General features: G+C 33.1%; 1 protein-coding gene across 15 annotated transcripts in view; it reads right to left on the bottom strand.

Annotated features, from left to right (window-relative positions):
• Nucleotides 1-1,853: 1,853 nt before the first annotated feature.
• The window catches only part of rgs3a (regulator of G protein signaling 3a), a 205,467-nt gene continuing 192,417 nt past the window's right edge, over nt 1,854-14,903 (bottom strand). For all 15 annotated transcript variants that reach the window (XR_012405849.1, XR_012405848.1, XM_068221146.2 and 12 more), the window contains 4 exon segments: nt 13,790-13,891; nt 10,892-10,953; nt 6,892-7,058; nt 1,854-3,367 (listed from right to left, as the gene is read on the bottom strand). Coding sequence is in view for 13 of the 15 variants with exons in the window: in XM_068221146.2 (XP_068077247.1) it covers nt 3,167-3,367; nt 6,892-7,058; nt 10,892-10,953; nt 13,790-13,891 (532 nt within the window). In the remaining 2 variants the exon portion in view is untranslated.

Genomic DNA, 14,903 nt, shown 5'->3' with positions numbered 1-14,903 from the left:
TAAGTCTTTTTTAATTTACATCTATATTTGTAACTTATTATAAATACCTCAATGTACAGTGTTTGTGTTGTAGGTCTCAGATAAAGGACTGCTGGAAGAGCATGGGGTGGGGTTTTTATTTATTTATTTATTTTAAATGTGTTTTCATTTCTAATAAAAATAAAGTTATATTGACCCCACACTGGCTATTCTACTTGTTTCTCTTTACATAGGCTTATCAATCCATCTACATTGTGATTGAGCACTGGTAATCCAGATTTAGTGATCCTGAAAAGTTCCTATCCGGATCAGATTGATCCAATCCAATGTTACTTTGAAAAACTGGCTCAAAAAGTAAGCTGGATTACGTGATCACGGATCGCAAAAAACAGGATTAATAAATCCTGATCAATTTTATCCGGATTAAACCTTTTGAAAAACCGAGCCCAGGGGTCACCACAGCGGAATGAACCGCCAACTTATCCAGAAACTCATAATGGTTTGCAACCACTTGATCTCACGAGGAAATGTAAGTATTTAAGTTTTGTCCGTTTAGTGGCTAATACGTACGTATTCATATTAAGGGTGTCACGATCCTCCAAATCCTCGATTTGATTACATTTTCGATTCTAAAGGCACGATTCGATTCAATTTTCGATAATGAACAATTAATTAATTAATGACCAATTAATTATTTGTAGCCTACCGTTTAAACTACCTGACCTGCATGGTCTTTGTTTTACCCATAAACAAATCATACAGTAAATGAATAAAGGCAAGATACACACATAATGACCACCTGTCAATCACTTTTCTGCGGGACTCGTGAATAGGCAGTGATCTGTGTCGTTATAATGGCGTCAGTAAAAAAGACGCACAACCAACAGGAACCAGCCAACAGTATCTGAGGTGTTCGCTAAAATGACGAAGTACAGGTGAGTGAAAGATTGAAGCAGTCCTCTGACTGCCTGGACCTGCTGTCTCGAGCGCATGGCTGTGTGTGCGTCTGTGTCTGTGTGGTCACGTGATGTGCATTTTCAGAGGTAGAGAGGAAGGAGGGCTGCTCAGAAATGCTACACGCCACTGTGGATGTCAAATCGTTGTCGTTCTAAAACGCCATTTAAAAACAAAGACAGTGTAAACAGGGCCTGAGTGTGCACTTTTCACGAGCGGATTTGCAACGGGGGCGGGCGGAGGATCGCGATGCCGGTGTTGTCTACCGGACGAACCGTACGTAATACGTACATAGCAGAGCTTGCAAAACTGTGTTTTTTTTTGTCGACAACACGAACGTTGTCAACATAACTCACTGGAAATCCAAAATGCTTCCACACCGGCGACTTCATTGAAAGAGGAGAGGGTTTAAGCTCTGTCGACGGGTCTCCTGCGTCTGCCGTTTAACAAGCACTTCAACAAGCCTGTTTTTTTCCGCTTGGCAAGCCAAGCTGACATGACATGGGGGCGTAAATTTAGCATAAATTTCGATCGATTTCGATTTAAAATCGAAATCGTGACACCCCTAATTCATACGAGTAGAGTCGTACGAAAATGTACACAATTTAAAAATGAGGCGTGTCACCCAACCCCGCCTCTAAACCTAACCATCATTGAGTGATGAGCAAATCGTACTAAATTGTACGAATTAAATCGTACAAATTCATACGAAGTAGCCACTAAATCAAAAAGTGACCAATTGCCGTAAGATTGCGTTGGTAAATTTTAATTTTATCCCATATTTTAGTTACCGTGGGACACTGTGTAGTCATGGCGACTTAATAATGTAAACAGAAGCCCAGTTCTTCTGATTGGTCCACTGCTTTGGAACTGACATTGATGAGCGGTGCTGCATAAAAGAGAGGCAGGAGGCAATGTGGTCAGATTTTCACCACCTAAATGTTTTATTTGTGTTTTTGCAATGACAACTGGCTTTTTAAATCTCTATTTTTCTCTTGCACTTGCTAACACAGGAGATGCGTTGGAACTGTAAACAGTGAAAATGATAAAATACATTTCATAAAACTACTTACAAGCAGAGTGCGTCCAAGGCAGAGGACGACCGTTCTCGTATTTCCACCCCGTCCGTCACAATACATAATCATTTGTGTAGCTTCACATATTTACATAGGTACATCAACGCTACGCGGCGTGCGTGTGTTTTTATCGTTTTATCATCTTTTCTTAAGAATCATATGTACATCCATTAAACCCGGCTGCCTGCTGCCAGGGATACACAGTTTAAAATAGATCATGTGCTAATGTAATTCTTACATTACCTGTAACTAACAACAGAATTAATACAGAGCTCAATCCATTGTCTTTTTCATAAAAAAAAGTCAACTTATCAAGAAGATAAGTCGGCAAATGAAAATAATAAACATATTGCACTTACATCAGGACTGCTGCGGACCTGGATCAAAAGTGGGGAAATCAGCCGAGTGCAATGAAGAAAGCAACCAGTGGAACGTCTAAATAAATAACTATTGTTTTGTACATGTCGTCTTATTAACAAGGGTCAGATCCTAACCGACCTTATTAAATATAGTAGAGTGCATGATTATTAAACCTAAAGTCCGGTAAAACCAGCGTAGAAACGAAAGGTTAAATAAGTCTGGAAGCTTCATAGTCGAGTGCCATAATGTCCTGAGAATACGGTCTCTTCCATTCCTAACGTGGAGCTACATGGAGCGGCTTTGCAGATTGAAAAGCGAATGTTTTGGATCGTCTTTAGAGACCGACGACAGTCCATTTCCAATGATTCAGCTCTCGGTTTGGTCCTCTAAAGCATTTGCATCAGCTCAATGTGGCATGGAGGAAGGTTTACAGAGACAACAATGAGCGATAAGTGCATGATGACCTTCCGTCCAGTCTTCCGTTGGGGGTTGAGGTTTTGGAGGGAGATCGGTGGCGCCAGCAGTGCTCGATCAGAAGTAGAGGAAGAGGCTAAACAGTACCCAGCTGTCTTAGTGTTAAAGATTCTCTCCAGTACACTTGGAATACAAATTAAATAACAAAACTTGAACGGGAATAACCAGCATTATTCAGCATGGCGCTGGCCCCATTGGGTCGAGTCACATTACATTATCCTCATTATGTAAACGACGCCTTTCGCCACATGAGCGACAGTTAGAACGGCTGATGACAATGAAGCGCAATTTAACTACTAGTCTCTCTCGCTCTTGATGCGGATTTAGGACGAGGATGATGTCGATGTGGTGCTTGGTTTCTTCTGATTCACTAAGTCCATGTAGAGTTCCGAGCGCAGAAATCGAGGATACGAGTCTTTCTCCATCAGGCCGTATATCCTCCTCTGGGCCAGCTCGAAGCAGGAGCGGTTGATGTTTTGCAGGTTCTCCTTAGTGTGTTCCCTGGTGTAGGAATCCAAATTCACCTGGAGGACAAACAAAGAGTTGTTAAGCTCCCAAAAATCATTCGACGTCTCGATGAGACACCGTTGCATACAATTTAATCAGAAAGCAGGCTACAATCCATTCATGAAGCATCTGTGAATCCCTAACACAATGTAAACATTCAGTCTTGTTTTGGGATTCATTCATTCATTTTCCTTCGGCTTAGACTCTATTTCAGAGGTCGCCACAGTGGAATGAACCACCAACTATTCCAGCATATGTTTTACACAGCGGATGCCCTTCCAGCTGCAATCCAGTATTGGGAAACACTCATTCACACACAAACTCATACACTACGGCCAATTAAGTTAATTTAATTCTCCTGTACACTGTAAAAAAAAAGTAAAAAAAAAAAGGTCAAATGACTGGCAAAAAAAAAACTTAAAATTGTGGTAAAATTTCTTTGTTGAAATAAAAGTACAAAAAATAATAAATCTACAGATATTTTCATTAAAATGTTTACAGAAAAACAGTTATTTTACAGACTTTTTCTAGATTATTACGATCAAATCCATTTAATAAATAAAATGGATAAAATCCGCTAAAAGTAATTACAATTTATTACTTTAATTTTACGTAATTTTAAATTTAATAAAAAAAAAACAGGAAAAAACAGTGTGCAAATAATACAGCAGTTTTATTGTATGAAACAGGTCTGTAATTTGTCATTAATTATATAGTACATAAAATAACAGTCAAGCTGTTAATTTAGAGATATTTAAAAATTTAAATTTAAAATAAAATTTAAATTTAAATTTAAAAAACTGCAAAATTACTGTATAAATAACACTGTAATTTCCCTGTATAAAAAACAAAAATGTCAGTAATTTGTATTTAATGATGTAGTCCCTAAAATGAAACTCAAACTGTTAATTTAGAGAGATTGTTGGTAATTTTACTAAAAACTAATTTTTTTGTAATTTTTTAAATAAGTTTTGAATATAATTTGAAATGACAAAAAAATACTGTAAAAGATTTAGAGATATTTTCTGTAAAATTAGTTTTTTTTAACAGTGTACCGCATGTGTTTGGACTGCGGGGGAAACCGGAACACCCAGAGGAAACCCACACCAACACAGAGAGAACATGCAAACTCCACACAGAAACACTCAAACCAGTGACCTTCTTGCTGTGCTAACCACTGAGCCACCGTGTCGCCCCATGAAAGAATTAAATTCACATATTAGTTTTTATAAATTTGTGAATTTGAACATAAAGCGATTAAGTTGTCTAAAAAAACTGAAGAATTGTGTCGTTTCAGCTCATTTTAGATGTTTGAACAAACAGCCACAGTCATTTTTTCGAGTGCAATAGCAAAATGCATTTGCAGCCATTTTTGCGCTCATGGGTGTGTTGGTCACAAAAAAATGGCGGTGTTTTAAGCTGCATCGTCGGCACATTGCTATTTTAAAGCAAGTGAAATAGTTTCATAAAGTGAAACTATAGGTGCATAGGTACAGGGAGTGTGTTTGGATATAACTCTAGCTTTTTGAACACACTTCATTGTTAATGTTTATGTTAATTAGCCCCCTTAAGCTATACAGTTGAAGTCAGAATTATTAATCCCCCCCCCCCCCCTCCTTTTTTTTATTTCTTTTTTCTTTTTTAAATTTTTCCCAAATGATGTTTAACAGACCATGGAAATTTCCACAGTATGTCTGATAATATTTTTTCTTCTGGAAAAAGTCTTATTTGTTTTATTTTGGCTAGAATAAAAGCAGTTTTTATTTTTTTAAACACCATTTTAAGGACAAAATTTTTCGCTCTTTTAAGCAATTTTTTTCATATAGTGTGAACAAACCATCGTTATACAATAAATTGCCTAATTACCCTAACCTGCCTAGTTAACCTAATTAACCTAGTTAAGCCTTTAAATGTCACTTTAAGCTGTATAGAAGTGTCTTGAGCAATATCTAGTCTAATATTATTTACTGTCATCATGACAAAAATAAAATAAATCAGTTATTAGAGATAAATTATTAAAATTATTATGTTTAGAAATGTGCTGAAATAAATTTTCTTTGCATTAAACAGAAATATAGAGGGGGCAAGAGTCCCCAGATTAAGCTGAAATCTAAACCTAGACTTTATTCCAAAACTAAATAATCTGGCAACGTGCAAATACACAAAGCAACATCTAAAGCTTAACTCCGGGAAAGTCTTGCCGCTTGTCTTATTTTCAGTTTCCAACCTGCCGTCCAAGTTTGGAAAAGGAAAACATGCACTGAGGCTATCTGCTGTTGTCTGCAGCCAAGCGGGAGTATATTACTCAGGCATGACATCATTTCCTCCATAGCTTTGACATATTTTTTAGACTCGTGACTCAACGCAGAGTATTTTAAGAACATTTCCAGCCTCTTTAACTTGCTTAATAATACAGGATGGTGTTGTTTATATGCAGTGGTGTACATTTAACTCCCAATACCGTCTGTTAAAAAGTACACATTTATTGCAATTATTTTTCATGATTAGAGTTTTTGTTTTGTTTCTAGTCCAAATATCTAAACATCCTTAAAAATGTTTTGCTTTCAGAAATAATAAGTCTTAATAAGTCTAAATAATAACTCTAAATTAAATTTTTTTTTTTACTATTAATATATGTTAAATTATCTGCCAGCGGGGTGAGTAAAATAAACTGATATCGGCATTAAAATACCCCATTGTCAGATTATTTGAATTATTTTATATATATATATATATATATATATATATATATATATATATTTTTTTTTAAAGTAATATTTGTTGACTAGAAAATGCTCCCTAATATATTTTTATTTTTATTCTTAGATATTTCAATTACAAACAATTAACTATAAGTAAGAAAACTTTTTTTTGCAGAGAATAAAAGTTAACTTATTTAGAACTGAAGACAATATTAATGTATTTACCACATTGTCAGATCATTTAAAAATTATTTATTTTGATTTATTTTTTCTGAATCAGAACAATATTTTTTCACTCGTCTAGAAAATTCTTCTTGATTTATTATTATTATTATTATTATTATTATTATTAAGATATTTTGATCATAAACAAAACAAAAACTAAAATATTTTTTTAACTCATCTAGGAAATGCTTTTTAATTTATTATTATTATTATTTTTAGCTATATTTACTATAAACAAAACAAAAACTCTAAGAAAATATTTTTTTGCAGAGGATAAAAGTTGATGATAAAATAAATAAAAGTTATTTCGAACTGAAAACTAATTTTGCTCACCCCAGTGTCAGATTCAGATTAAATTATTTATTCTGATTTATGCTTTTCTAAAACATTACTTTTTTTACTCGTCTAGAAAATGCTTCTTGATTCATTTATTATTATTATTTAGATATTTTGACTATAAACAAAACAAAAACTATAAGTTACAAAATATTTTTGCAGAGTATAAAGGGACTAAGCAGAAAAATGAAAATGAAAAACTATAAGTAAGAAACTTTTTTAAAGTTTTTGCAGAGTTTAAATGTCACCAAAAAAAAAATACAAAACTCCAATCTCACCTCCTTACAGGACTGGATAGCGATGAACTCCGCAAAGATTTTTTTAGCTTTCGATGTCATCTTGGACTGCGATTTAATCTTCTTGTAATCCTCGCAGGCCAGCCAGAAATCCAGATTCTCTTCACTAAACTCTGTGCGCAAGAAAGCTCTGAACGCCGCCAGTCCATCTGATGAGGGAGAGAGGAAGAAAAAACAGAGAGGCAGAAGAAGGGGAGATGTTATTGGATGGATAAACTGCACCATGGCAACCACAGCCTCCACTGGAAAGGCAGCAATGAACGCCAAACCCTGAGTCACTATACCAGCGCATTAACACAAGAACACGACTCCGACCAGCCATGTAATTACATTTGTCCTCCTCCGAGACTCCTTGAAGATTTTCATGATGATTTTATTATTTAGTAAGCAAATCGAGTCGTCGAGGCTCAACTTGAAATTTAAAACAGTCAATTTATTTGTACTGCTGTGGCCAGAAAGTCGCTGCCAGGAACATGCATGTACGCGCTGCAGTAAATATAATGACATTTGTACTGTTTCTATGCAATATGTGTCAATAAAACCAGGCTTATGTTGCATTTTTGGGGGGCAATAACCATAAAATACACTGTATGGGTGAAAATGATTGATTATAGAAAAGAAAATCTATAATTTTTGACCCATACAGTGTATTTTTGGTTATTGCCCCCCAAAATAATAACATTTGTACTGCTTTAATGCTTTTAAATGTGACCCTGGTGAACAAAACCAGTCTTATGTTGCAATTTGGGGGGGCAAATGACCAAAAACACACTGTATGGGTCAAAATGATGGATTAAAATCTATAATTTTTACCCAAACAGAGTATTTTTTGGTTATTGCCCAAAATATAATAACTTTTGTACTGCTTTTATATTATATCTGACAATAAAGCCCGTATTATGTTGCATTCTCTGGGAGGTAATGACCAAAAATACACTGAATGGGTCAAAATGATGGATAATAGAAAAGAAAAATATTATTTTTGACCCATACAGTGTGTTTTTGGTTATTATCCCAAAAAATAATAACATTCTTACTGCTTTTATGCATTTATATGTGTCTTATATTGTATTTTTTGGGAGGCAATATCCAAAAGCACACTGTATGGGTCAAAATAATTGATTATACAAAAGAAAATCTATAATTTTTGACCCATACAGTGTATTTTTGGTTATTGCCCCCCAAAATAATAACATTTATCTGCTTTTATGCTTTTAAATGTGACCCTGTTCAACAAAACAGTCTTGTGTTGCATTTTTGGGGGGCAAATGACCAAAAACACACTGTATGGATCAAAATGATGGATTGAAATCTATAATTTTGAGCCATATAGTGTATTTTTTGGTTATTACCAAACAATAATAACCTTTGTACTGCTTTTATATTATATCTGACAACAAAACCAGTCTCATGTTGCATTTTTTGAGGGGCAATAACCAAAAATGCACTGTGTGGGTCAAAATTATTGAATATAGAAAAGGAAAATCTGTAATTTTGACCCATACAGTGTATATTTGGTTATTGCCCAAACAATAATATGTTAACAAAAATATTTGTTCTGCTTTTATATGTAACAACAAAACCAGTCCTACTAGTATGTTGCATTTTTTTGAGGCTATACCCATAAAAATAAATACAAGGTATGGGTCAAAATTCTAGATTTGTATTTTATGCCAAAAATCATTAGAATATTAGGTGAAAATCATATTCGATTAAAATATTTTGTAAATGTCTAGCTGTAAATATATCTAAACTCAATTTTTGATTACTAGCTTGCATTTCTAAAAGCTGAATATGAACAACTTTAAAGAAGATTATTGTAGTATTTAGATTTTTTTTGACCCCTCAGATACTAGATATTTTTACATTCTACACTGTAACAAATCATTTACATTGTCCCAACACAAACCGATGGAGTTAACCTAACAAATTCAAGTAGATTGCACATAAAACAAATAAGCTGTCCCCCTAAAAAAAACTCAAGAATTGTGTTAAGCTAATTTTCTATAAGTAGTTTTTTGAGTGTAGTCATATCTAGGCCCACACGGAATCTGCACGCGCAGAATTCCGCAGAATTTCCGCAGAATTCCGCAGATTTCTGCAGATTTTTAGCCCATTATTAATTCTGTTTATTTACTTGAGTAAATGTGTAAATCTGAATGTATTTAGTTTTTATTCAGTAATTTATTACTTTTTATTTCATATATTAAGGGTTTAGTTATGATACTCCGCTGGATACTCCCAAAATAATTCCACAGAAATCCGCAGATTTTTACCAAAATTCTCCGCAGAAATAGCAAAAAACGTCCGCAGACTCCGTCTGGCCCTGGTCATATCCTAACAAACCATATATCAATTGAAATATTACTTAAACAGCGTTTGAACAATCTATAAATGTCAATTTAAAAAAAATACATTTATGATTTATTTTGCTATCACATTTCCCGTGTATCTTAAAAGAAATCTTTTCATATATTATTGTATTGTGAATAATTTTATTCCTGTTTTAAAATGTGGAGGTACTGTTTGTTTAATGCATTGACTATTTATTTATTATTTTTTGTATTATTTGCATTGTATTTTGCAGCCACTGGGGTTTAATGTGATTTTATCCTCAATGGTTTTATTTCAAAATGTACGAAATACTTGTGTTTTTGTACAGTTTGTCTAAAATCTTTCAAATAAAAATTAAATCCAATTCAATTCCCTTTTTATTCTCTTTTCTCCGTCTATGTTAAGCTGCTTCTGACACAATCTACATTGTAAAAGCGCTGTGGAAATAAAAATGAATTTATCTTTCACTCAGAAAATGAGTTTTGCTGCTTGTTGAAACTATTTATTTAAAATAAGCTGAAACAACTAGTTGTTTTTGGGACAACCCACTTGTTTTAAGTTGAATCTACTCATTTTTAAAAAGAATTGAGTTAACTTAAACGATTTGTGTCGGGACAACATGAAGCAATTATGTGGCACATATTTTTGTACCATGTCCATGCACACAACGACAAAAAGTCAAGACAACAAACATTAATATGTTGCTTTAACCTATTTTAATGAGTTAATCAGTTTATAACAAAAGTTAAACGTAATATTTTTAGTCAGAGTGAGTTGAGATGACCAGAAAAGCTCATTTGATTCCACCAAAAAATGAAAGGCAGTGCTTTTGTTTTGCAGTGTAGCTCTATGTTATGTAGCTCAACAGAAAATTCCCCAATCCACTCATTGTATTAGGTAGACACTTTTAATAGGGCTCAAATATAAATATAAAGAAATATAAATAATAATAATTATAATATAAATATAAAGAAATTAATAATTGCTCCTCTCATTACACTAGCACAGCATGCTTACATTTTTAAACAACAAATGCTGGGTTCCACACAATTGATTTGTGTCGGGACAACATGAACTAACTTATCAGTGTTCACATATTAAAGTGGATTGAACATGAAACAGTTAAGCTATCCCAAAATATAACTCAAGAATTGTGTTGCCTCGGTTTATTACTTGGTTAAGAACTTTAACCAAATGGACAACATCCCTTTTTGAGTGCATTTCCTTTCAGATCTAAAGGCGTCCTGTGCTAAAATGGAAGGAAATGTGGCCCGTCCCAAAAGCACGCAATCACCTTTCCGTTCCCATACGAGCGTGCCGATAACAACGTGTGGAAGAAGACGCTCTCGCATATCGGGATTTAAAGTAATGCAACCCAAGCACTTTAAAGATCACAGAAAAAAAAAGTAAATGCGCTAATCTGTGCTCTTTTCTCGGACCCCATACGACTCAGTGGATGGAGGATTACTGTATAAGCCATTGACTGCATTCAACAGAGCTCTCATTCAGTGAGTCAGAGGAAGAGGAAGAGGAAGCACGCATTGCCCAAACACAATGCAACAATACAATCCCTGTGGATTCCAGCCAAACCCACACATCACACACACACACACACACACAATAAAACAGAAGAATAAAGACAGCTTACATTTATGGACGAGCAGCTTGTCTAAGGATTCTCCCCACTTCATGGCTTCTTCAGGAGTGGGCCTGCAAATGAAGGCAGCACGGTTCTTCAGTAAACCCATCTCTGTCAGGTTTTTCATTGTATGACCCATTCGAAGCTGCGCTCGAGACTGTGTGTGTGTGTGTATGTGTGTGAGAGAGACAGAGAGAGAGATAGTCTCACTGTGTATGTGTGTGTGTCTGAGCGAGTCTCAGTTGGACGGCCTCTTTTATCCTCGCCTCTGTGAAGGGGAGGGGGCGGATCCAGCATCGACCAATAGAATTAGAGCCCCGCCCACAGCTGCTCTCCAAGACTCATTCTTGCCCATCATCTGTCTAAACTCAGCACCTCCAGTCTACAGTTTACTGAGATGCTGCCTAATAAGGGAACTTTATCTAACAGTGAAACGCTGCACAATTTAAAACACAGAGTTTGCTCGGATACACATCACGAGGGAGATTATTTTAAACTATATAACTTCTGTGCATTGATTTATAGATCTGTATTGTGAAAATGAAATGCATAATGTGCAGTAGAGATGAACACACTTAAAATACTAATGCTGGCAATATTATGGAAATATATAAATACATAGTTTACCAGTCGTCTTAGATGCATGACTTTAATAGTAAAAGTATTAAAAGTAAAAATGAAAAGTACTCTATTTATATATTTATTTATTATTATTTTATTTCTTTATGTATGTATTTATCTATTTATTTAATTATTTATTTATTTTTATTTTAAAAAGATTTGGCAGCAATTTTTTATAATAATTATTATTTATTTATTTATTTATTTTTATAATCACTTTTTTTATTATTACTATCGTTCTTTAGGCAGTGTATTTAGGGTTTGTTAAAGTGGGTTTTTATATGTATAAAAAAATATAATTAATATATTCTGTATAAATAATGTAATTTGTTCTTGGCATAAAAATAAAGGGAAAAAATTAAAAGTAATTTTAGAAATCGCTTCTGATATGTTGAAAAAAAATATGTTGACTACTACTGTTTTAATGTTAAATTATTAGTTAAACATTGCGCAATTAATGTACAATTATAGTACAATTTCAGTTTTTTCTATGATTTTCCAGTTACTGTAATATGGTTATATGGTGCTTTTGTCATTTGTTGTTATTTCAAGTTAACCAAAAAATGTATCCATGGCCACTAAGTGAAATAAAATAAAAAAATAAAACTATGTGTAAATAAATTTATTTAAATTTATGTATATAATTTAAAAATTATATATGTATATATATATATAAAAATTATATATGTATATATATATATAAAAATTATATATGTATATATATATATATATATATATATATATATATATATATATATATATATATATATATATATATATGTATATATATATATATATATATATATATATATATATATATATATATATATATATATATATATATATATATATGTATGTATATATATATATATATATTATTAATTATATTTTAATATATTATATATATATAGCTTTGCATTATATTATATTTCAGAAATCACTCTAATATTAAATATTATAGTTATTATTATTATTATTATTATTGCTACTATTATTAACGGTAATAGTAATAAAAGCAATAATGACTGGCGTAAAAAATTCTTTTAAAGCTATATACAATAAGTAATAAACAAATATTTGATCCCACTTTATATTAAGTGTCCTTAACTACTATGTACTTGCATCAAAAAATAAATACATTGTACCTACTGTGTTCATAATGTATTTGAGAACACTTGTGGTGCTCTTGAGTTGGGATAGGGGTTGGGTTATGGACAGGTTTAATGGTATGGGTAGGTTTAAGGGTGGGTTACGGTGTAAGGTATGGTCAAAAGTGTATTTATTTTTTTTAATTACAGAAGTTAATTACAGATGTGATTACATACAGGTATTTAAACAAGCGTAAGTACACAGTAAATACATGTATTTACACAATTAGTACATTGTAACGAATTATTAATTTCTGTGAAGTACATATTAGTTAAGGACACCTAATATAAAGTGGGACAAAATATTTAATAAATAAGTATTTAGCAATTTTTTTTACATTTAATAAACGGCACCTTGATGAACAGAGTAAGTTTACGTAAATTATTAAATAAAATTAATAATTAAAAAAAAAGCTGAGCCCAAACTTTTGACCTTTAGTATATATATATATATATATATATATATATATATATATATATAACTACACTCCCTTTATATTATAAATATTTAATTACTTTGTAACATTTCGATTTCATACAATATGGTTATTGTGCAGATACAATTATTTACATTGTACTTTTATTCCATAACACATTCATGCAATTACAGCTGCAGTTTATTTTAGCAAATACATCTGCAATTACGAAGCTGACGTGCATAAACCCCTTAACCAACCCTTACACCAAACATATCCTCAACTTTAACCACTCCCGACTCAATTTACTGTATTTAGTTTAGTAACATTTACATTTAGTAAAAACACAACTTATTTGATTTAACTGAACCCTTATTATTATAAAGAGAGGATGAATACAGCAAACATTTAATATCCAGTGAATATCCGTTTACATTACTGCAGTGAACACTCTCGGAAGGTTAAACAAAGAAACTAATTAAATAAATAATACTATTTTTAATATTAATATATTAATTACGAATTATGCTCATATTTAATAACTTAAATTATTATTTAAAAAAACTTCATTTTGTAATGCTATTTTTCTAAGTAGACCAGTTCTAAGTGTGTCTGTCTCTTCTTCCCACACACAAACACAAGCACAATGCCACCAGCTGGATCATTACACACACACACACACACACACACACTTAAACACACACACTCAAACACACACTTACTTGACAGACTTCATGGTTTTGTCGAGTTTGCTGGCTGGGGTGCTTCCAGGAGATTCATTCCTCCTCCTCAGGAAAGCTAGTCGGTTCTTCATGTCTTTGGCCCTGCACAACAATGCAGACAAAAGAGTTGAGTTCTGCAGCTCACACACAATAAAAATCAGCAATTCAAATAAAAATAAAACAACACAACCCCATAAAACCATATGCATGCAACCCCATCCAAAAAATTTCATGCATTTTTTTTCCAACACAATCTGCAGTTATCTAAGTACAGAGCACACAGAAGAGTTGAGTTCTGCAGCTCACAGCCAATCAAATCAACAAATCTATTGCAAAAAACAACAACACAACCCCACAAATCCAAATGCACTTCCCTCATACAATTGTTCCAATACAATCTGCAGTCATGACAATATAGAGCACACAAAAGAGTTCTAGAAATCTATTGGACAAACAACAAAGACACACCCCCATGAAGTCAAATGTAGGCAACCCATCAAATATCCACGCATCATGCGTAATTTTTCCAACACAATCTGCAGTTATCAATCAAATAAACAAATCAATTTGACAAAAAAAACAACAACACAAGACCCTAAATTCAAATGCATATCCATCCAAATGCACACAAAAGAGTAGATTTCTGAGGCTTACAACCAATCAAATCAATCAAAAACAACAACACAACCCCAAAAATCCAAATGCATATCATCATACATGTCTTTCCAACACAATCTGCAGCTATGAAAGTTTAGAGTACACAAAGAGTAGATTTCTACAGCTCACAACCAATCAAATCAACAAATAAATCGAAAAAACTACTAAACAACCCCATAAAGCCAAATGCATTTCCATCATGCATGCTTTTCCAACACAATCTGCAATTATCAAAGTACAGAGCACACGAGAGTAGTTTTCTACAGCTCAAATCGATACAACCCTAATACAACAATCCAACCTCACAAATCCAGGAGCATATCATCATACATGTTTTATCCAACACAACCCGCCATTATCAAAGTACAGAGCACACAAAATAGTTTAAATCTGCAGCTCACAACCAATCAAATCAACAAATCGATCAGAAAAAAGGCGACTTCATGAATCCAAATGC

Source organism: Danio rerio, chromosome 5, assembly GCF_049306965.1.
Source record: "Danio rerio strain Tuebingen ecotype United States chromosome 5, GRCz12tu, whole genome shotgun sequence".
Taxonomy (NCBI): domain Eukaryota; kingdom Metazoa; phylum Chordata; class Actinopteri; order Cypriniformes; family Danionidae; genus Danio; species Danio rerio.
This window is presented reverse-complemented; position numbering and strand designations above follow the sequence as displayed.